This window comes from Erinaceus europaeus, chromosome 19 (genome assembly GCF_950295315.1).
Source record: "Erinaceus europaeus chromosome 19, mEriEur2.1, whole genome shotgun sequence".
NCBI lineage: Eukaryota > Metazoa > Chordata > Mammalia > Eulipotyphla > Erinaceidae > Erinaceus > Erinaceus europaeus.
Genome location: NC_080180.1, coordinates 52,295,814 through 52,320,846, shown reverse-complemented (window position 1 = coordinate 52,320,846; position 25,033 = coordinate 52,295,814). Strand labels below are relative to the sequence as shown.

Here is a 25,033-nt window from a genome sequence, read left to right as displayed (position 1 = left end):
TATGAGCTAATATGAATGGAACTAAGGTGAATGTTCAGTAAATAAAGTGAGAGGTTAAAATTATATAAGGTTTTTTCAAGATGTCAAGATAATGGGTAAGGTCCTGGGAGTAGATGCTATCCCTGAAAAGGCATGTATCAATCCAGATAAGCAGGTATATGTTTTCCTCCTAACATCAGAAATTCAACAGGTAGGGAGGTGGCACAGCTGGTACAGCACTCACAATGTATGATGTCCTTGGGCTTAATCCCTGGTACTGAATAAGCTAGCAGAGTATTCTAGTTGGTTGGTCAGTCAACTGGCCTCCCTCCCTCTCTCATGAAATAAACTATCAAATCTTTTTAATCCCTTTGGCACTATCCAGGTTGCAAGACCACAATTTTAAATTCCATTTATACAACAAAAAGAAAAAGAGGTTCATAGCTCTTTGAAAATAGCATTTTATACTATGAAACCACTAGAAATAACTTTTTAAAATATGTATGTACTAGAGCAGTAGAGCAAACATGTCACCATGCTCTAAGACCCCGGGTTGAGGCCTTATACTCCATGGGAGCAGCTCCATGACACTGTGGCATCTCTCATCTCTCTTTCCCTCCACACCTCCCTCTGTCTCTATAGGAAGTTTAAAGAATAAAGAGCTCCCTGGGAGCAACAGAGTAACATAGCACATAGCCCCCACAGGCTAGACAAACAAACAAACATGATAGTAAAATAAACTATAAATATATATGTCAACTCCACGGGTTATAATAATGTTAACATTTGAATTCTGAAAACACACCACTTCAGAGTTAGAGTTATTTAGAAGTCGGGCACCTTAAGTGTGGGATGGGATGCATTGGATCGACCTTCTCGTGGTGCATCCCGTGAGTACCCATTCATTGGGGAAACTGATGATCCTTCCTAGCCGACTGAATCCACATGGATCCCAGTCACTTTCAAAGCCAGCAACAAGCAGCTCCTGACAGCTTTCAACCTGACCTGTTGACTGGCTACGGAAGAAGGGCAAACGCTAGAAGAAGAAGTGTGGGATAAAGTGCAGTGTGGTAGGGTTGAACCCTCCTTAACCTATGGAACCTTATGCTTCATATCAAGGCAGTTACATCAGATTTACTTAAGTCTTGGGACATGCAGGAGTGTTCAGAGATCTACTAATAGTTTTTAAAAAGACACGCTACCCATATGTTGGAGATTAAGTCTAAAAACCCCAAAAGAGAGGAAAAATAATTTTTAATTTAATTCTAGTCTATGGATCTCCTTTTGAATCCTGAAATTTCTAATAAAGCATTTATCAAGTATCATAATTTTCTCTTATAGTTCTGATACCATTCAAAATTTTAAGTACGTATCATAATCATATTAAATCATTTATATAAATGATCAGGGCCCTACAGCAGGGCTCCCAAATTTAATTTCAGCAGTGGACAAAAGACATTTTTCTTTTTTTTTTTTTTTTCCCTCCAGGGTTATTGCTGGGCTTGGTGCCTGCACCATGAATCCACCGCTCCTGGAGGCCATTTCCCCCCACTTTTGTTGCCCTAGTTGTTGCAGCCTCGTTGCGGTTATTATTGCCATTGTTGACGTTGCTTTGTTATTGGATAGGACAGAGAGAAATGGAGAGAGGAGGGGAAGACAGAGAGAGGGGGAAAGATAGACACCTGCAGACCTGCTTCACCTCCCGTGAAGTGACTCCCCTGCAGGTGGGGAGCCGGGGGCTCGAACCGGGATCCTTACGCCGGTCCCTGCGCTTTGTGCCACGTGTGCTTAACCCACTGCGCCACCGCCCGACCCCCAAGACATTTCTTTTTTAAAAAATATTTTATTTATTTATTTTCCTTTTTGTTGCCCTTGTTTTCATCATTGTTGTGGTTATTATTATTACTGTTGTTACTGATGTCATTGTTGCCAGATAGGACAGAAAGAAATGGAGAGAGATGGGGAAGACAGAGGGGGAGAGAAAGACACCTGCAGACTTGCTTCACCACTTGTGAAGCGACCCCCCCGCAGATGAGGAGCCAGGGCTCAAACAGGATCCTTACACTGGTCCTCGAGTTTTGCGCCATGTGCTGTTAAGCCACTGCGCTGTAGCCCAACTCCCAAAAGACACATTTCTAAGATACACCCACTGGTACCTATGAATTCCTTTTTTTTTTTAATCAGTATTTTTAAAAAATTTTTTTTTATTTAAGAAAGGATTAATTAACAAAACCATAGGGTAGGAGGGGTACAACTCCACACAATTCCCACCACCCAATCTCCATATTCCTATGAATTCTTATCTCAATCCTATCTGTTCAATAGAATAATTTTACAAGGACTTAATAATATATGATACATTTAACACAGTTCTATTCCACTAATAAAATTGACAGACTATTCAAATTATGATTAAAAAAATCCACCATTGTGATATTTTAATAACTTTTTCTTGTAGCATTTGCAAACTACTTACATCACTGGTATTGACAAACCACGTTATCTCTCCATAGGAAGCAAGCTCACCATTCACGTAACATCGAAGCTCACTGTTCTTCCACCGATTATAAATGTGCACTATAGTGACCATATACCACTGAATAAGATAAGCAGGGAGAAAAGAGTGATATTTCCAAAAAGTCAACCATTTGGGTAATAAGTAAAAGATTCAATGGCATATCACAATTAAATAAAAAAAATTTACTAAATTCAGTATTTAACCTCTGGGGTATTTATTCAGATGCGTTCTCATTAGAAATGAATCTGATTACAGAATTATCTTTAACAAATGTTTACTATGAAAAGTTTTCAAATATACCCAAAAATGTAAACTCCTAAGTATAAAACCCTCTTTCCCAATAATAGTCATTTTGCCATAATTTTTATATACCTAGATTTCCATTATGACATATATTTTATTGAGAAGTCATTTTAATCTCTAATTGTTTAAGTAGAAGAAAAGAACAACACAGTTGAGCTGCCACTGATAATTCCCCTTAGGTTTTCCCTTAAGCTCTACAGAAAACTAAATACTCACACTTTTCATTATCTAAACCACAAAGGTTAACAATTCTACAGTGATTCACAATTCATTTTCTGAAACTATACTATAAACAGCTGTAATCTGCCACATATTATGTTAGTAACATTTAAAGAAAGCATTCTGAAGGCTAAGCACAGCTTGCAGGCATAACTATGACTCTGTAAAATCACATACCTTCTGTGGTTTAAAGTCAAATTTCACACAGTGTTGAAAGCCTTTTCCTTTTGACTTTATTGATGTTATAATCAAGCAGCCACCAACAAAGTGAGCAGAATAACCAAGACCTTTGCTGGTTCTGAAACTGTAAAGAGTAAGTTTACATTGTACCTCAAAATATTCTTGTCATTTTCAAAATAATGTGAAATGTCAGAAATACATACCAGTATAAATATGGCTTGTCTTTATCCACGTTGATGTTATTAACAGGATCCATTCTAAGCCAGGTATGAAATGTAAAACCATTCTGGTATGGCCACTTGGCTATAGGAGGTAATGCAATTGCCTAAAGAAAACAGTGAGTTACTGACTCACATGAAAAAATGTACTGTTGAAACCATGAAAAAACTTTACAGGGGGTTGGACGGTAGCGCAGCGGGTTAAGCACACGTGGTGCGAAGCGCAAGGACCAGCCTAAGGATTCCTGGTTCGAGCCTCCGGCTCCCCACCTGCAGTGGAGTCACTTCACAGGTGGTGAAGCAGGTCAGCAGGTGTCTATCTTTCTCTCCTCCCGTCTTCCCCTCCTCTCTCGATTTCTCTGTCCTATCCAACAGTGAGTGACATCAACAACAATAATAACCACAACAAGGCTACAATAACAAGGGCAACAAAAGGGGGGGAGGAAATGGCCTCCAGGAGCAGTGGATTCATGGTGCAGGCACTGAGCCCCAGCAATAACCTTGGAGGCAAAAAAAAAAAAAAGACTTTACAGGCTATATATTATCCAACTCCATGGCATCCTCTATTATGTTTCTTTATCTGACAGGAGGCTTAGTAACTTTTAAATGTTACAAAATACATACTACTGACATTAGTTAAAGCAATAGAATAGTCTATGTAACCTGTAGGACATGAGGATCTTGTTTGCTTTACTTCTTACAATGAACTAACCTCAGGGGAATCTAATTAAAAGACATAAGTAGTAGTATCAAATTGGAAGTAACTTCCCTGAGTCTCTATTTATCTCTAACACAGGAAAAAGTCAAATGCACAATTGCTAGGAAGATTATGTCAGGCAACTCAAAGAAGTTTCTACCTAACACAGAACCTATCAGAGAGTGATTGCAGGGCTGTATTTAAGAAAAAAAAAAAACCCAGTGAGCTCATTAGGATTTACTTACTGCAGCACTCTTTCCAGGAAAGTTGAAAAAGGAATCAGGACCATACTTCTGAGGCATATGCTTTAACACAGACAACAATTTTCCAGCATGTGGAGGCTATTGAAATAAGTAAGAATTCAAAAACTGCATTATTTACCATAAGACAAAAATATGCCCTTAAGTCATATCTTAACATACACAAGTATTACAAAATGGCCATACTGGAACAACCAAAGAAAGGCTTCTTTCAACTATCCTGAACCATGCACACTATGTCATCTTCATGATACTACTAAAGAACTTATAAGCTAGTGATAAATATGTACCAAAGTCATTTAATTGGAAATTTTTTCTCCATATTATAGCAAAAACAGTTCCTTGAAATGATAAACTACAGAGCCTAGGAGGTAGGTGACTTGGAGGCAGAGCTTACTCCTTGCATGTCTCGGGGGATTTGATACCCAGCACCACATAGAGGTGGGAGTGCAAGCAGTCTCAGCCCCTGTTACAAACACAAAGGAAATAAAATCCTGACCAAAACCAGTCAGCTACCCATTCCCATCTAAAATAATTTTAAATTCATGAATAAGTAATGCTTACTATGTTCCACCTCTACACTTATTTTAAAAGAATAGACATGTTAATATTACAGCCACCATCAGCATGATACTATTATGACTGCATTTTACAGTGGAGAGATCTGAAGCAGGGGTCACACAGATAATGGCAAGTTGAAGTTCAGGTCTCAGTCTAACTCCAGAGTCTAAGCTTTCACCTTCACATGATACATTATATATCACACTATCTTGCCTGTGGTTTCACACTGCCTTTAAAGCATAGACTGGAAGCCCTAACCTGGTCTACAAGTTGCTTTGTCTACCTCCTCCACTTCTTCTTCTTCTAGCGTTTGCCCTTCTTCCATAGCCAGTTAACAGCGTAGCAGGACCAACAGCTTGAAAGATGTCAGGAGCTGCTTGTTGCTGGCTTTGAAAGTGACTGGGATCCATGTGGATTCAGTCGGCTAGGAAGGATCATCAGTTTCCCCAATGAATGGGTACTCACGGGATGCACCATGAGAAGGTCGATCCAATGCACCTTTGTTTGCATCTCAATTTCCCCGTCTCTCTCTGAACTTCATTTACAGTTCCTTCTCTGTCTTCTTCCCACCACAAGGTCTGTCACCACAGCTATTACTTTTACTTAAATCTTCTCACTAGGCCTGAGTATTTCCCGTTAACTATATAAAAATTACCATAGAACTTATCTTAGTGGTCACTCCCTCTGGGCAGTCTTCCCTGACATGATAGGGATCAAATCTCCCTTATCATACATATAAATATCATGGACACAAGTGGTAACATTACTTTTATTTGGTCAGTATCTTTTCGGCTCACAGGTTTTCTCTAACATTAAACAACCAATAGTAAGAATTAAAAACTCATGTACATTTACAAGAAAAAGTAAAAGACAGTCAGATATACATTCTCATTAACTTTAATCAATTTATCAGCAAATAAGGTGACATGCATGTTATTCCTCGGTTAAAATTTAAAGTTCAAATGTCAGTCTACAAGGGACATCACTTGTTTACCTTATTTCACTGCTAAACTAACTTACACTCATTTTCTAAAAGTATTTGGCAATTATTTAGTTCAATGTTAAATGAAAACTATATACTTAAGTCATCAAGAAATCAAAATATAATAATAAAAAGCATTAAGAAAGTAGCAGGGGATGTGAGCAGGTACTTTAAAAGAGACAGTTTTAATTAACCATGCTAATTATAAAAGAGATATATAACAAGTAACAACAATCAGTGGTTTTTAACAATCTAAAATTAAATAGGCAAAAATGAGCTGGGCACCGATTTACCCAGTGGAGCACATGTCACCATGCACAAGGACATGTGTTCAAGCTCCTAATCTTCACCTGCAGAGGTGAAGCAGGGATACAGGTGTTTCTCTTTCCATTTTTTTTAAATTTACTATTTTATTGAATTTATCTCTACCTCCCCTTCCCTCTCAATTTTTCTCTGTCCTAGCATATAAAATAATAAACATTAAGAAAATAGACCTTTAAAATGAAGTAGGCAAAAGTAAATCTTCAGCCAAAAATTAAAATGCAGGATTATATTATTTCCATCTAGAGAAATCATTCCTCAAAGTATCCTTTTCTATAAGTCAATCAATGAAAGAATACATTAAGATAAGCCTTTTCCTCCACAGACACTACTAGAAACTGAATAGCAGAAAATAAAGTTTTTCAGAAAAGAAATTAGTAGTTACATTCCAAGAATCTGTAAAAAGGTTCAACCTCAGGGGCTGGGCGGCAGCGCAGCAGGTTAAGCACACATGGCCCAAAGCAAAAGGACCAGAGTAAGGATCCTGGTTTGAGTCCCCAACTCCCCAACTGCAGAGGGTTTGTCTCACAGATGGTGAAGCAGGTCTGCAGGTCTACTTCTCTCTCCCCCTGTCTTCCCATCCTCTCTCAATTTCTCTTTGTTTTATCCAACAACAGCAATAAGAACAACAACAATGATCAACAAGGGCAACAAAAGGGAAAAAATAGCCTTCAGGAGCAATGGATTCATAGCGCAGGCACCAAGCCCCAGTGATAACCCTGGAGGCAAAAAAAAGAAAAGAAAACTCATCCTTATTATTTCCATATCTACAAATCTGTGGTAAAGTAATAGGGAGATGGAGGTTTAGATATAGGGATATTTCACTAAACTGATGTGATAGCAAAAGCAAGGGAAATGTAATCAATGTATCAGCAAAATCTTGCTCTTATTTTAATAGCTTATTTCCTTTTTCTCCTTCTTATTCTATTCCCACCCTAAAAACAGTAATACTAACATGTTTACTCTTTTATGTGTTCTTTGAAACCCTGTCTTGTGTGTTTATAGTTGTCATTTAAATGTTGTGCTATATATAACATTGTTAAATTTTCTGGGGTTTTTTTCACCTATTCCTAATACTGCATGCACTGATTCTATTTAACAATCTGTATTATACATCCAATACACTTGACCCTTTTACTCTCCCAATGATAAAGACCCACACTGACAATTCATAACTGTCAAAAAAAAAATGCTTTAGTCAACATCCTGATGTACATTTTCATAATCCTTGATATAAAAAGATGCAAGGTAGTATATCAATACTGTTTTATTTTAGCATCCCCACTAATGGGCTTGATTGTGGTATTTCTATTTCTATAAATAAGTATCTGTACATATCCTTTACTATGGTTTTCTATGGTCACAAGCATTACAAAAATGCATTAATTATACACAGCCATTTGAGTATAAATCACAATCAAACCATCATGCATGGCAGTTGCCAACTGTTCATAAACTAAAAAATTGGACAAAATATATAAAATATGAAACTTCCATCATTCAGGGAGCTGGCTCAGTTGACAAAGCATCAGATGTGAACACGTGTTCAGGGTTTAATCCCTGACAGTATATATGCTAGAAAAGTACTATCGCCTGTCTGTGTGTCTGCCTGCCTGCCAGTCTCTCTCGTGAGAGAAATATTGCCTTAAGAACTGCTTTCAGATGTAAAAGAAAAGTAGCTCAAGCTGTGATAATTATGTCTAGGAAAGTGATAACCAAATTGTAGAGCACACAATTAGTAGAGTATGGTCCTGAATTAGATCCCCAGCTCTGCACTAGTTTCTTTAATAATAAATCTTTTATTTAAAAAAAAAAACTGTGATTCAAGGGGCTGGACAGTGGTGCACCGTATTGAGTGTGCGTTAACATGTACCAGGATCCAGGTTTGAGCCCTTGGTTCTCAGCTACAGAGGGAAAGCTTCATGTGTGGTTAAGTATAGTTGTAGGTGTTTCTTTCTCCATATAGATCTCTCCCCCTCCCTACTCAATTTCTCTGTCCTAACTAATAAAGAAAAGAAAGAAGGGGGGGGTAACACCAAGATGGTGGATTCATCATACAGGTCCCAGTGATAACCCTAGTGACAATAAAATTAAAAAATAAAAACTAATTCTTGAGAAAGAGAAATAAAAATAAATCCTTATATTACCAAGTCACTCTTAGTTGTGTGTGCTTCTTCTGTGTAAAAGAGCACCACTCTGCCACTTATGAGTGGTCTATTTGTTTTCCTTTTTGTGTGATCAAACTCAAGGCACTGTGCATGCAAGGTATGCACTCTACCACCAAGCCACCTCACTGGCCCTTACCAGACTTTCTAACTAAAGATGATTTCTTATTGAGGCACACAGCAAGAGAGAAATCAAATATGTCTTGGAGATCTTACTGACTTGACAAAGCAGAAACTAGAATGTGAGAAGTCTCAGGAGGATAGAAGCTTCAGGACAAAGTACTACAGGACAAGCAGCTATGCAGACAAGAAGCTTAAGAAGACAGCCAGGCGGGGGTGCACTTGGTTGTATGCACATGTTACAATGTACAAAGACCTGCATTCAGGCCTCCAGTCCCCAACTGCAGGAGCAAAGCTTCACAAGCTCCTCCTCCCCTCTCAATTTCTCTCTCTATAGAATAAGTAATAAAAATAAGTAAAATATTTATGAGATCTGTATTACTTCTTAATTTAACTTCTTAATTTAATTCTTAAATTAACTTAATACCAAAGTGTTCTTGCCAGAGAACTCAGCAAGATGGAGCAAAGGTGTTGATGATAGCTCTAAGTTAAGGAACTCCCAGAGGAAAATATGGAACCAGGAAGTAGGATCCTACCACCAAAACTGGAGAAAGCAGAGCTTTACTCTACTTCCTCCCCATCTTTGAAGTGCAGGGTTCAAAGATCCTAGGAGAGCCAGGCCTGAATAATAAATCAGTCTCAGAGGAGTGGTCAATCTGCATTAACCCTCAACTTTTAAAGCTAACCTGAATGTTAAAGTTGATCCGCAAGTCACTTATCTGTCTGCAGAAAGTTTAATAACCTTAAAAGGAATATGACACAACTGAGTAGCTGAAAGGAATCACTGGGACAAGAGGTGGCTCGCCCGGTTAAGCACATACTTTACAGTGCGCAAGGATGCAGGTTCAAGCACCTAATCCCCACCAGTAGTGGGAAAACTTCACACGGGGTGAAGCAGGGCTGCAAGTATCTGTCTCTCTCACTAACTCCCTCTCAGTTTCTCTGTCTCTATCCAGTAATAATAAACAAACAAACAAACAAACAAATCATTGAAGGAATGATGTCTATCATTACCCTGTCTGAAATCACTGCCCTAAGAAGCAGGAAAGCATGATCTATAAGTAAAAAAAAAATGAATTAAGTAAAAAACTGATTTAAAAAAAAAGACAAATGATAGAACTAGTGGATTAAAAAAGCAGAAAAGCAACTATTATAGACATACTATTTAGTCTCAAGAATTTAAAAGAAAACATGAACAATGAAAGATATTTTTAAAACAATTTAAAGAAGTAATATATCTGAAATTTGAAAATTTTAATAAATCATCTCCCTAATTATATGACCTCACCAATGTGTCCCTGCAATATTATTATTATTATTATTATTATCTCCAGGGTTATCCCCAGGGCTCGGTGACTGCACCACGAATCCACTGCTCCTGGAAGCTATTTTTTTCCCTTTGTTGCCCTTGTTGTTATTGATGTTGTTGTTGGACAGGACAGAGAGAAATGGAAAGAAGAGGGGAAGACAGGGGGGAGAGAAAGACACCTGCAGACCTGCTTCACAACTTGTGAAGCGACCCCCCTGCAGGTGGGGAGCCGGGAACTCGAACCAGGATCCTTACGCGGTCCTTACGCTTTGCACCATGTGCACTTAACCTGCTGCACTACTGCCAGACCCCCGTGCCCCTGTAATCTTACCTCTCCAGAGCCCTACTCCATTAGGGAAAGATAGAGACAGGCTAGACGTATGGATCAATCAGCAAACACCCATGTTCAGCAGAGAAGCAATTACAGAAGCCAAAACTACTGCATTCCACACCCTAAAAATAATTTTGGTCTATATTCCCAGAGGAGGAAATGTTAGGGGAAGATGAACTTCAGTTACACCAGGACCCAGAACTTTTGTGACCAGGAACCTTTGTTTTTGCATCATCACTTAGAGGGAAGAGAATCAGGAGAAAACCTAAGAAAGTCAGGCATTGTTTCACTTATCTGAGAGAGAAGGAAAAGTTAGGAGACTTGGATGTAGTAATAGCTCTAAGTGTGGCTTAGAAAGAAAGTGAAGGCAGGGCCTTAGAAGTGAAGATGAAGGGGCACTGGGATCCTGTTGTGTCTCCTAGATACCAATCAGGGGAGATGAGAGATTGTGCCTATATGTTAAAAGACTATACTGTGAACCATTAACCACTCATAATATTTTTTTAATGGGGGGTGGGGGTGGGGGTGGAGAGACAGAACAGTTATGTAAAATACTTTCCTGCCTGAGGCTCTAAGGTCCCAGGCTCAATCCCCAGCATCACCACAGGCCAGAGTTGAGCAGTGTCTGTTCTCTATCTTGCATTTAAAAAAAGGGAGTTGGGCTGTAGCGCAGAGGGTTGACTGCATGTGGCACAAAGCCCAAGGACCAGTGTAAGGATCCCGGTTAGAGCCTCTGGCTCCCCACTTTGTAAGGGAGTCGCTTCACAAGCGACTACAAGCAGGTCTACAAGTGTCTATCTTTCTCTCCCCCTCTCTGTCTTCCCCTCTTCTCTCCATTTCTCTCTGTCCTATCTGATAATGACAACAAGGGCAACAAAAGGAAATAAATAAATAAATAAATGTTTTTAAAAATAGTAATAATGGGGGCCAGGCAGTGGCGCACCTGGCTACGCGCACACGCTACAATACACAGGGACCCGGGTTCAAGCCCCTGGTCCCCACCTGCAGGGGGAAAGCTTGCGGAGTGGTGAAGCAGGGCTTCAGGTGTCACTCTCCATCTGTCTCCCACTCCCCTCAATTTCTCTCTGTCTTGATCCAATAATAAATAAATAAATAAATAAACAGTAATAAATTAAACATAAAAAAGGTCATATTGGAGTGGTGAAGTCCTGGCTATGACAGAAAATTAATTAAGAAATCAATAAAAAGCAAGCTAAAATGAACCATACAGAGAAAAAATTGGAGGTAGGGGTGAGGAGGAGTGATATATCAGCAGCCTGTAAGTCTATCAAAAAGACTACCATACCTGTAACTGGGGTCCTGGGGATGGAGGGATAAGAAACTGAAATCTAAACAATAGTGATCAACATGTTTCCAAATTCAATACACCCACAGATAGAAGAACAAGGGAAAACACATCGTAAATCATACCAAGAAACACAATAAACTCACTAAAGATCAAAAAGCAGTCAGGAAACTACAGCATGGTACAAAGAAGCTAGAATCTAATCATTCTAAAATAACCAGTGACAAGTACATAAGTGCAGAGAAGAAAAAGATATACAAACAGAATTAGACTAATGAGCTGGTTGCAGGCAATGATCTCTGAAGGGAACTAAAAGAAACTCAGAAAAGTCACAAAAATGGAGGTGATATTTACTAGTTGTCTGGTCCCCCCCCCCCAAAGGATGATTAAAAGGTAAAAAAAAAAAAAAAAAAAGGAACTGATAAGGCACCTGGAGCTCAAAATATACTGAGCACAACTACCACCCATTGCAAAGGGCCACTAAATTTCATCTAAGAAGGGTGAGCCCAATTAACTGCAGAGGTTCTGTTCGCTGAATAATTTGTTCAACTTTAACCATGGTTCAACTGTTTAGATTGAGAAAATTAAAAGAGAAATCAGTTGCTGCTATCTAATCATTTCCTTTGTCTTTAATCTGATCTTCTGATAAGTCCAAAATATATAAAGAATAAGTGTTTGTAGGAAGATGAAATTATTAGCCTGTCTGGAATACCTAGTTTTTTTTTAGTTCACATCTGTGTTCAGTCATCAGAAAAAATACCTATTTATGGACCAGAAAATAATTCACTCAAAAGAACACACATCTTACCACATACCAGGCTCTGAGTTCAAGACCTGGCATATATGGGGGAAGCTTCACAGATGGTGAAGCTACACTGTGACTCCTCTCTCTCTTTCTCTGTGTCTCCTAAGCAGAATGGAAATAGTCAACCCAGAAGTGGTAGAATGGTAAGTGCGGGGTGCCCTGGAACTGCCAAAAAAATAAACTTTTGGGCTCTAAATATTGTTGTTGTTTTTTTTACATATTTATTTCCTTTTGTTGCCCTTGTTTTTATTGTTGTAGTCATTATTGTTGTTGTTGTTGGATAGAACAGAGAAATGGAGAGAGGAGGGAAAGACAGAGAGGGGGAGAGAAAGATAGACACCTGCAGACTTGCTTCACTGCCTGTGAAGCGACTCCCCTGTAGGTGGGGAGCCGGGGGTTCCAACCGGGATCCTTACACAGGTTCTTGGACTTTGCGCCACCTGTGCTTAACCCGCTGCACTACCCGCCCGACTCCCTCTAAATATTGTTTTAGTCTATCTTTTCCCCTCAATTTTACATTTACCTTGTATAATTATATTAGCTGCTTGGAAGTTACTAATGTGTTGGGGGAAGTGGGATACTTTCAAATATCAAAGATATTTAGGTTTTTACCCATTGTCCTTTATCTCCTTGAAGTTTACTGAAGAATAGCTTTAGTTCTCGAACTGTCAAATTATAGCTAGCCAGCACTCCCAACATGTCAACTAAAAGATCTGGAAATAAAAGAAAACAATAAAGTAATTAAGCTATTTATATTTCTGAAGGCCTAAGAGTTTGTACACTAATGTCCTATGTACATGTTAAATGCTCAAATATTTCTCAAGTAAACAGTACAAACTAAAGTAAGAAAAATACAGTTTTAAAGAAGTGAACTGTACGTTTTCACACCCTTAGATAACAGAAAAAGTCATACCTGCTATCATGTTGTCAACGTTTTGAATTTTACCAAGCACTTTTTCAACTAGGTCTACTTCAGTGCAGACTTGAAGATTACGGATGCTTTTCTTCAGGATAGCTGTAAACATACTCCAGACCTCTGCTTGGCAAGTAATGTCACATTTTTCCAACAGATCTACCATGCACGTGATACTCTCACCTTCTTGGATAATGAAGTTCATTTCCAAATCAAACTGGCCTCCAACAAGCTTTCCAAGGAAAAACAAAAAAGCATTAGTCCCTCAATACAGTCACAGCATGCTTCTAAGCTATAGATGAGCAATGACTGACCACCCCCATGCTTCTCCACCCCCTCCAAGACTAAATTTTACTGAAACACATACAAAGTTTTAAAAGATAAGGCTATGAAAGAAAGCATTCAAATCATGAAAGCACAAAGTCTTAAAAAAAAAAAAAAATATATATATATATATATATATATGTGCTATCCTTCAACAAAAACAAATACAGAATGTCTGAGTTAAGTCACTACCTATTGCCCTGATACTAAAAATAAATCTTAGTTCTACATTTAATTCTAGCTCAGTATTCCATTCATGAATTATGTGAACTAAAGGGTCTTTGTTACCTGTAGGAGGCCAGAGACAATAGCAAAAACAATTAGAAAAAACTGAGTGAACACAAAACTTGTGGTTTTTGTCAAATGTCTGGTTTATTATACTTGTCCATTTTGGTCCCTTTTCTGCCTCGTCAACAATCAGTAACTTAAACAGAGTCCACCACACATTCAAAGTCAATAATCAAGGAAGTTTACTTCATGAGTCGCTTCACAGACGATGAAGCAGGTCTGCAGGTGTCTATCTTTCTCTCCCCCGTGTCTTCCCCTCCTTCTCTCCATTTCTCTCTGTTCTATCCAACAACGACGACATCAATAACAACAATAACTACAACAATAAAAATAACAAGGAAAACAAAAAGAAATAAATAAAATGACAAATTAGCAACACTAAAAAGCTGTCTTTTTGTGACTAGATTTTTTTATTTCTATTTTTTATATTTATTTTCCCTTTTGTTTCCCTTGTTGTTTTTCATTGTTGTTGTAGTTGTTGTTGATGATGATGTCATCATTGTTAGATATGAGAAATGGAGAGAGGAGGGAAAGACAGAGAGGGGGAGAGAAAGACAGATACCTGCAGACCTGCTTCACCACCTGTGAAGCAACTCCCCTGCAGGTGGGGAACCAGGGGCTCAAACCAGGATCCTTACGCTGGTCCTTGACTTTTGCATAGGTTTATTTTTTTAAAGGTCTGGTGGGAAAGTGGCACATGAAAGCCAAACCTTTATGAATACCATGTGGTTTTTCATTATGCATTATTGGACTCAAAAGGTGGGGGAATTAGGAGAAAGTAAACTGCATAAACAAAATTTAGAGCTGGTAAAATAGCTCACTTGGGGTACACTGCTTTGCCATGTACAGGACCCAGGCTCAGGCCTGGCCCCCAACTGCACTGAAGAAAGTTTTGGTGTGCTGGTCTCTTTCACTCTCCCTCTAGATCTCTAACTTAGATGAGGAAAAAGAAAAATCTAACAACTCATTAAAGAATGACAGATATGACCAAATGGAGGTTAGTCCAGAACAGGAAAAAAAAAAAGATTCAGACATTGCAAATTAATTAAAATTCCTTGTATCCAGAGATCAAAATGTGTCCCAGATTTAGGCAAATGACATACCAATTTAAGAAAAAAATGCAAAAATGAACAACATGATGTAGTATCTATCTACCTGCAGAGAGGTTAAGAATTTCTGGCAGTACAGCGCTGAGCCACTGGGTTCTCTTACAGAAGCTCTGGCAGAGATCTTGTGCCTCATTTTTGTGTCATCAGTCCGAAGAAGAAAGAAATGAAAGCTGAGTTTCTGCTCCAAGAGACCCTGAATGTGGCTTGGCCAATGCTCCTAGCTACATGCCCCTGGCTATGAAGTACACTCATCTGTTTACTCAATGCACCTGAAATTCTGTAAACTACACAAGAACCCAAATACAAACTCTGGTTTTTGTAAAATTTCACCTTAATACTTTTTTCATTTTTACTTATTGATTTTTGCAGAGTTAGGGCATTGCACCTTCAGGGTTTCACTGTTCTGAGCCACTTTTTCAGTCAGCTAGAGACAGAGGGGGGAGGGGAAGTTGGAGGGGAAGAGGGAAACAACAGCATTAGAGCTTCCTCTGGTGCCACAGAACCTCCCATGTGGTGTCAGTGCTCAAACCTGGGCCACATGTGACAAGGCACAGGCCCTGTCTAGTGAGCTATCCCTAGGGCATCAATGTGCTTGTTTTGCTTTTTGACTTTTTGTCCTAAAACAATTTCAGATGTTCCTAAAACTACCCAGCAATGCCTAATGTGAAAATATTAAACACTGCACAACCACAAAACCAAGAAATAAACACTGAAATACTACTTTCAACAAAAATACAGATCTGGGGCCAGGCGGTGGCACCCTTAGTTAAGGACACATAGTACTATGCTCAATGACCCAGGTTCAAGCCCCTGCTCCTGCATGGGGAACGCTTTACAAGCAGTGAAGCAGGTCTGCAGGTGTCTATCGCTATCTATCTCGCCACTACTCTCAATTTCTCTGTCCTATCAAATGAAGATACAAAGAAAAAGCACACATGGTAACAAAACTGCAGGTCTTACTTAGATGTGCTCATTTACCACACTATTGGCCTTTTTATTATCCAGATCAGCATCCCCTAGTCTCCTCCAAACACAGAACAGAACAGAATGTTGCACAGAGATTCTGAGTTTGATGACTTTTGACAGTTCAGAAGCATAATGATTATTTCTAGACTGTCTTTCAATTCAGATATGATTTCACATTTAAATTCAGCTTACATATTTGTAGCAAAAATACCCCCAGATGTGTTCTGTGGGCTTCTCTGTGTATCAGTCTAGATGCTACTATATCTCAATTGTGGTGAAGTTAGCTTTGATTAGTTCATTATGGTCGTGTCTGTCAGACTTTTTCCTTTTTTTTTTTTTTTTTTGCCTCCAGGGTTACTGCTGGGGCTCAGTACTGGCACTATGAATCCACTGCTCCTCGTGGCCATTTTTCACTTTTTCTTGGATGGGACAGAGAAATTGAGAGGGCAGGGGGAGACAGAGAGGGAGAGTAGCAGAGAGACACCTGCAAACCTGCTTTGCTACTTATGAAGCTTCCCCCCTGCAGGTGGGAAGCCACGGGGCTTGAACCAGGATCCCTGTGCAGGTCCTTGCACTTAATACTATGTGCACTTGGTCCCATGCACCACCGCCTGGGCCCCCTCTGTCAGGCTTTCTTCATGTTAAATTTACTGTCTTTCACTTGTTAATTATTCAACATCTTATGGCAAATACTCTGAAACCATACAAATAACATGCTTACTTCTACTTTTAAGCATCCACTGACAGACATTAACTGCACTGTAGTATTGCTGTGTGTGAATTTTGTTCCGTCATACATTCTACATGTATTAATTGATTACTTTAATAAATCAAATACACTCTGAATATCAGTATTATATTCAAACAAACAAAAAAGTAAATGATCCTCATGAAAGTCAGAAACAAGACTAAAATGCACTACCATCATGAAATCATCTGATATTATTCTGGAGATGAAGAAGTCACGTCTAGTCAAAAGGCAGCACCGTGTACAATATCAGAAGAGGGTTTAAGTTACGTCCAGATAACATAATTTAACTATAGGAAACCAAGGAATTAAAAAAAACAAACAAATTGCAATAGGGGTCAGGTCATGATGGACCTGCTAGAGAGCACATGTTACAATGCTCAAGGACCCAGGTTCAAGACTGTGGTCCCCACCTGTAAGGGGGAAACATTTCACAATTTCTCTCTCTATCCAAAATTAAAAATAATCAAATATTTTACAATACATTAAATGAAAAAGTAATGTTCACTGAAAGTGAACAATGAATCAATTTCAGACATGCTAAATACAAGTGGCTACTTTAAAAGAGAAGAGAAAGGAAAAAAAATATTTTGTTTGTTTGTTTGTTTGTTTGTTTGTAATGCTGGAGACTCACACACGCAGGATCTCACCACTCCTGGGACAACTTTTCCATTCTTTTTCTTTCAGATAGAGCTGGGGAGGAGGACATCACAGCACTGAAGGGTATTCTCATGTGATCCCAGGGTGAACCCAGGCCACAGCCATGACAAGACATGCATCCTACTAGGTAAGTTATCTTTCAGCCCCTAGAAGTTTATTTCATAGATACATTTATGTAATGGTATTAGATATAAGAACTACATCTTAGCATTTTAACACAAAAAGATAAGAAATAGCCCCAACCCCCAAACATTATACACAGCTATGTAACTGAATATGTAGCTAGCTGAAAAGAATTAGGCAGTTCCATCTGATGTGGGAAAAACAGCATAATGGTTATGGAAAAGACTTTCATGCCTGAGGTTCCTATGTCCTGGGTTTAACCCCCCTACACCGCCATAAACCAGAGCTGAGCGGTATTCTGATCTGGTCTCTCTCTCTCTCTCTCTGAATTTCTCTCATTAAAATAAAATTTAAAGGCCCCTCAGAGCAGTAAAGTTCAACTGATGATAATAGTAGTAATAATAATATTTATAAAATCTATTGTTTAGGTGAGAAAATCAAGGAGGCAAAATGTATGACTGTAGGCTACCATTAGAGTCTGACACAAATCTGTACACATGTATCTAAACAATGACGTACAGAAACGTGGCCTGCTACTAGACAAGGCAACAGAGCCAGCTGGGGAAAGAGCAAAAGGAGAGCTTTGGGGGTTACACTTTGGACATCCTCGAAGATCTAAATTGGTCAAAAGCCTAGCTGCAAGCAGCGTTAAGAGACCTAACCTTCACCTTCACATAGCTTCCATCAATCCTTCACTTTGATCTGTGTTTATTACCATCAGTATCCACCCTTCCAAGAAGCCCTAGAATTAATTTTTGAAAGTAATTTAAAAAAAAAACAACAACAAATGTCTCACCAGCTTTTAAAATGAATTTGTACTTTGAAAGCAGTATCTAGACAGGTGTTTTAAATATTTCCCCATTGCTTTAAATATTATAAAATATGCCTTTCGAGGAGAAAATTGATGACAGAAATTGGTACATACAAATGTGTGGCATGTTTGATATACTATATGTATGCATATCTATTATACCTAAAAAGCATGCAGAGGGTCTATAGTGTGTCATGTTAACCCTTTCTAATAGTTATTTGAAGCTGATCAACCTTCAAAACACAAATTTGTTTCCAATGACAGGGATGATAATCCAAGCCCAGGCATTGGTTAGTTATTATCTGAGCTGTAGTAATGGCTCTGCACTAGAAAATGTAATCTTCCCAAATGTCACAGTAAGTTATGAATATCTGAGAAGCCTAATGCACTTTACTAGCCATGAAATGTGAAAATGTAATCTTATTACTTTTTTTATGGTTGTATTTTTTTGAATAATGTAGCCTAGAAACTGATGTATAGTCTTCTGCATTTTAGCATGATTTGGTCTCCTTTGCTGTATAGAGCATTTTTCAAAACTCTCCATTTCAACATATTTTACTCTTGGTCTGAACTTCATAAACAATTTTTATAGCAACCTTCGGGGTGGCATAACATGCTTTCTGCAGATTACAGGTTAATGTAGAAGATTACACAAGTTTTAAAGTACATAACTCCAGTAATTCAAATACACCACAGACAAGTTTTATATTAAGACTTTAATTGGGAATAATTATTTTCTGAAATTAATAAGGCTTATATTAATAAAGTGCTTTAAGTTAAATGAGTCACTAAATGTAAGTTACATTTTCTGAAAGCTAAGAAACACAGACCAAAAGTAATTATCTTCTTTTCAAAATATTTATAAAAGCAGTAAAAAGGATAATACATAGGACTTCTTTACTTCAAAGTAAAACTTCAAAGTATTTTCTCTGAAAATTTGCTAGATTCTCCTTAGAGATACGGAAAAAGAAAGGCATATCGAAATAAATTGAGTATGTCACAGTTTATGCCCCCAACAAATTGTCTTCTGCTTCTGGAGACAAATTGTTTTTTCTATGGACCAGTCTAGTCATTTGTAATATGAACTAAGCGTAGGTTTTTTATATGTATTTTAAATGTATACTTACTTTCTGAAAGGACAAATCTCAAGATAGCAAATTTATTCCTAAGAATCCATTCCCTGTGGTCTGGGAGGTGGCGTAATGATAAGGCTTTGGAATCTCAAGCATGAGGTCCCAAGTTCAATCCCTGGCAGCACATGTGCCAGAATAATGTCTGGTTCTCTCTCTCCTTTCTCATAAATAAAATCTTAAAAAAAAAAAATTCCATTCCCAAGTGAATGGGATTCTACAATTACATTCACTAAAATCTTACTGGTAGAAAGGGCTGACAAAATAGCTCACTTGGATAGGGCACCTGCTTTGCCTTTTTGCTTTACATGACCCAGGTTCAAGTGAGAGACATGGAGGATGCTAGAATAATAACAGAACACTAATCAGGGGCTGGAGAGACAGTAGAATGGTTGTGCCAAAGACTTGTGTGTCTGTGGCTCTGAGGTCTCAAGTTGAAGCCCCAGTGCCTCCATAAGACAAAGCTGAACAGTGCTCTGATACGTGCATGTGTGCATGCCTCTCTGTCTCTCAAAAATAAAAAAAATAAAAATATTTATAAAAGAATATAAACATGGAGTTGTATCCCCTCTTATCCTATGTTTTTTGTCAGTTTTTTCTTTTTATAAATAAAAATTTTTAAAAACTCGTCTGGGGCCAGGCGAAGCACCTGATTAAGTGCACACACTATAGTGAGCAAGGACCCATGCAAGGATCCCAGTTCAAGCCCCCTGTCCCCACCTGCTGGGGGAAAACTTAACGAGTGAAACAGTGAAGCAGGTCTGCAAGTAGCTACCTTTCTTTCCACCTCTCTATCTTCCCCTCAGTTTTTCTATCCTATAAAATGGGGGGGGGGGGTGAATGACCTCTAGGGAGCAGTGAGTTCATAGTGCCAGCGAGATTATCCCTCTTTTTGTTATAGGAAATCTCCATTCTTCACACCCAGATCCCTTAACTCAAGTTAAAAATACAAGAGTCTGAGGGGCTAGATAGCATAATGGTTATGCAAAGACTCTCATGCCTGAGGCTTGAAGTCCCAGGTTTAATACCCCACACACCATGAGCCAGAGTTGATCAGTGCAACTGGTAAATAATAATAATAATAAAAATACAAGGGTCATCTATTTTTCTTTTTTAATGCAGTGCTAAGAATGAACACCCAAGACTTCCCCACATGCAAGCTACCACTGAGCTAACCTCTCAGGCCCATGTTTTGTAATATATTTTGAGAGATAAACCAAAGCACCTGCTCACCGAACTGCTGAGTCCCATCTGTTTTGATTTTGGGTTTTGTTTGTTTTGTTTTTCTATTCAAGTTCTTATTAATAAGACATAGAAGGAAAGAAAGAGATCACTGTGGTACGTGCTGTGCTGGGAAACTCAGGACCTCATGCTTGATAGCCCAACATTCTAGCCACTGCACCTCCTTCCAGACTGTGTGTTTTGTTGGTTTCATGGAATTCAGTATTTCCAGCTTCAGTCCTTGGCTGCTGTCCATGGTGTGGAACTAGAAACCAGAGCCCCTCGTGCATGGAAAGCTTCAGCTCCACTACTGAGTTACTGCCTCCCATACACCACTATTTTTCTTTAACTTATAGCTATGTAAATTCTCTACATGTCACTCGATTTTTTTTTGTATTTTTTTAAAGATTTTTTTAAAATTTTATTTATTTATTTTCCCTTTTGTTGCCCTTGTTGTCTTTTTTTTATTGTTGTTGTAGTTATTATTGTTGTTGTTATTGATGTGGTTGTTATTGGATAGGACAGAGAGAAATGGAGAGAGGAGGGGAAGACAGAGAGGGGGAGAGAAAGATAGACACCTGCAGACCTGCTTCACCGCCTGTGAAGCGACTGCCCTGCAGGTGGGGAGCCGGGGGCTGGAACCCGGATCCTTACGCCGGTCCTTGCGCTTTGCGACCTGAGCTTAACCCACTGTGCTACCGCCCAACTCCCTTTTTTTTGTATTTTTTAAAGATTTTTTTTATTTTTTAAGAAGAAGAGAGAGTTCTAGCACATGTACTGCCCAGAATTGAAGACCTCATGCAGGAGGGTCCAATGTTTATCCACTGTACCACCTCATGAATCACTATTTTTCTTTCTCTGAAAGGTTTATTTATTAATGGGAGAGGAAGAAGAAAGGAGGGAAGAGGGAGAGGGATAGAAAGAGAGGGGAGAGAGAAAGAGAGGGTGAAAGGCAACACTGAAGAGTCGCTCTGCCACATACATGCCAGGGACTGAATGTGAGACTTCATGCCTGAGAGTTCAATATTTTTATCGACTAAACTGCCTCCCCGGACAAGCTTATTTTCTTTACTAATGTGTCTGGGTTCACCTGGTCAGAACAGAATCTAAAAGGGGGGCATGTCCCTTTGTGGCTCATATGACATATACTATAATAAATTCACCACTGAAAGCCAGTTCTATTCATCACAAAACTCTCCTTTGACCTGACTAACTCACCCTCGCAACCCCTTTCTTTTCTGATAGTCACTTACCATTCCACATTGCAAAGTGTTCCTTGAGTTTCTGCTGTCCTGCCTCTACTTATTTACTTTTGAGTTCCTCACTGTTTGTTAGAATGCCCAGGAGCACCAATATTACCAACACAACACATACAAATAAGATTACCAGCTCTATGTTTTACTCTATGCTTAAGTTGTCATCACAAGAAGCCAGTAAGTCATAATAGTCTATTTTTGCACATTTTTTCAAAGAACAAATCTTTTTAATCAAAAATATTTTGATTTTTTTAATCAAAAATCTTTTAATTCACTGTCAAAATGAATAGTCAGGGAGATGGCTCGATGGTAAGGTATAGACTTGGATGCACAGTGCCCTGGGTTCAATCCCTGGATCTCTAGCAATACATACACAACACTGATGGTCTAGAGTCTCAAGAAGGAAAGAGAAAAAAAAAAAGAGGAAAAATAATGAAATTATATCAAAAGATTATTTAAGAGAAGAGGCAATTAAAACCAACAGAATCCCTCATCCCTTGCTGAAATTTTCATGACAAAATTAAAGTAAGATAAATATCCTGGGGCTGGATGGTGGTGCACCTGGTTGAGCACATGTATTACAATGTGCAAGGGCCCAGGTTTGAGCCCCTGGTCCCCACCTGCAGGGGAAAAGCTTTACGAGTGATGAAGCACGGCTGCAGGTGTCTCTGTCTCTCTCCCTCTCTATTACCCCCCCTTCTTGATTTCTGGCTATCTCTATCCAATAAATAAAGAAACAAAAATCAATATCCTGTCACATTAAATAAGGAGTGACAGATGTGTAGACAGATTTCAGAAGAAATGACTTCATACAACTTGCAGGTGTTTCCCTGTGTCACTCATCCTGAGATAAGTCAGCGTCGGTGTTAGGACACTCAAGCAGCTTGGTGAGAGGCCCATCTGGAGAAAACCAAGGCCTCCTATCAACAGCCAGCACTGACTTGCCAGCCATGGAAGCAACCTTGAAAGCAGGTCCTCCAACCCCAACTAAGTGTTCAAGTGGCACCACCTCCAACCAACATCGTATACATATGTGACCTCATGAGACGGGGGTGGGTGGTGGTGCACCTGGTTGAGCTCACATGTTACAGTGTGACCTCATGAGAGAACCAGACTCAGAACCATAGAGCTAAACCTGCTGAACTCCTAACGCACAGAAACTGTGAGCTAATTAATGTTCCCTGCAAGGTTTTGGTGTAGTTTGTTATACAACAGGTGACTAATATAATTACAAATAAATCAGTCAGCAGTAGTTGAGGCAAACTTGTTTACTCTATATATGTCCATGCTATTTGAATTTTTTCCCCCTTCTTTACTTATTAGCTAGGACAAAAAAGTTATGGGAGGGGGTAGGCAGGGGAAATAGTGTAATGGTTATGCAAACAGACTCTCATGCCTGAGGCTCTGAGGTTCCAGGTTCAATTCCCTGCACTACCATAAGCCAGAGCTGAGCAGTGCTCTGGGGAAATAATAATAATAAATTAATTAAACAGAATATGAGAGGGGAGGGAGTGGTACAGAGGTAGAGAGAAAGAGACACCTGTAGACCTGCTTCACTTCTCATGAAGTTTCCCCCCTACAGATGGGGAGCAGGGACTCAAACCCAGGTCCTTGTACATGGTAAATGTGTACTCAACTGGGTGTGCCACCACCTACCCCCACTATTTGAATTTTAAATCTGAAGAAAATAGTAATAAAGCCAAACAACAGGAGAACACATGTACATAAGATAAGGCTCAACCAGTTATCCTGTTGTCATGATGCACTTCTGCAGAGAACAATGGAAGAACACATCATGACTTTTCCTACAACCCAGTACATCTGCCCCCCCACCCGCCTTTATTATCATTTTTATATCGTGTAATACTGAGCTTTCCAGAAGCACCTTTCAGCACTTCTCCATCTCTTAGACTGGGACACCTAAGCTAACAATACAAAACAATATGCATGTGTGTGATTACTGAGTGATTACTACGGGCTATATTATCGATAGTATGTAGAATGTAGCTCAGTGATCGCGTATATCAACTTTACATGAGTAATTTAAATACCTCTCAAAAACCACAACTCCTTCTCCTTCCATTTAATAGGTGAGGACCCTGAACCATAAAGTAGCTTGAACCCTCAAGGTGTCAAGTAGTAGACCTTAGTTCTGACAGAATACAAAGCCTACATTTGACAGTTAGAAAAGCTATTAGAGGGGCCAGGCGGTGGTGCACCTGGTTAAGCACACACACTACAATGCACAAGGACCAGGGTTTAGGCCCCTGCTCCCCACTGCAGGAGGAAAGTTTCACGAGTGGTAAAGTAGAGCTAGAGGTATCTGTCATTCTCCATCTCCCCCCTCCCCTCAATCTTTCTCTCTCTCTATCCAATAATAAATAATATTTGTTTTAAAGAAAAAGACATTACAGACTAGCCTGGCCCAGCACGTGCTCCTCAAAGTCTCAGACTAATGAACTTCTACTCCAAGAGTAAGACACCACATTAACTAATTTTTATGAGCTGTTAATTCTACATATAAAAATATTTGAGAACTCAAATATTTAAATTCATTCTTCTGTGCTTTTTTGTTTTCCTGTAACCACAAAGACAAAAATAAATAAATAAATAAATGCTCAATTTGTCAGCAGCATTAGCAGCTGTCCCATTCTAAGAGATTGAGAAGTGCTGAAAGGTGCTCCTGGGAAGCTTTAGTATTACAGGACATAAATGGGATGCATTGGATCGACCTTCTCGTGGTGCATCCCGTGAGTACCCATTTATTGGGGAAACTGACGATCCTTCCTAGCCGACTGAATCCACATGGATCCCAGTCACTTTCAAAGCCAGCAACAAGCAGACATCAGGCTCAACCTGACGCTGTTGACTGGCTACGGAAGAAGGGCAAACGCTAGAAGAAGAACAGGACATAAAAAAAATAATGATAATAAAGGCAGGGGAAAAGCAGATGGACTGGGTTGTAAGAAAGTCATGACTTTTCCAGCAACGCAATAACTAGTCGAGGCTTTTGACCTGCTACATTCTTCCTTATCTAGAAATCACTAATATGATGCCCAGAGGTGCAATAGTCATCTTGGTAACCTGAAGCATACAGACACAAGGATAGAAAAGACTCAATAATTTTATTTATTTATTTATTTAAGAAAGGAGACATTAACAAAACCGTAGGATAGGAGGGGTACAACTCCACACAATTCCCGCCACCTA

The 25,033-nt window shown here is 39.1% G+C and overlaps 1 protein-coding gene across 3 annotated transcripts in view; it reads right to left on the bottom strand.

Moving 5' to 3' along the window:
- LRBA (LPS responsive beige-like anchor protein) overlaps nucleotides 1–25,033 on the bottom strand; it is a 554,160-nt gene that overhangs the window by 474,819 nt on the left and 54,308 nt on the right. For all 3 annotated transcript variants that reach the window (XM_060178956.1, XM_060178957.1, XM_060178958.1), the window contains 6 exons: nucleotides 13,188–13,419; nucleotides 12,887–12,987; nucleotides 4,360–4,455; nucleotides 3,403–3,524; nucleotides 3,197–3,323; nucleotides 2,456–2,575 (listed from right to left, as the gene is read on the bottom strand). In XM_060178956.1, coding sequence (XP_060034939.1) covers nucleotides 2,456–2,575; nucleotides 3,197–3,323; nucleotides 3,403–3,524; nucleotides 4,360–4,455; nucleotides 12,887–12,987; nucleotides 13,188–13,419 — 798 coding nt within the window. The remainder of the gene's footprint in view (nucleotides 1–2,455; nucleotides 2,576–3,196; nucleotides 3,324–3,402; nucleotides 3,525–4,359; nucleotides 4,456–12,886; nucleotides 12,988–13,187; nucleotides 13,420–25,033) is intronic.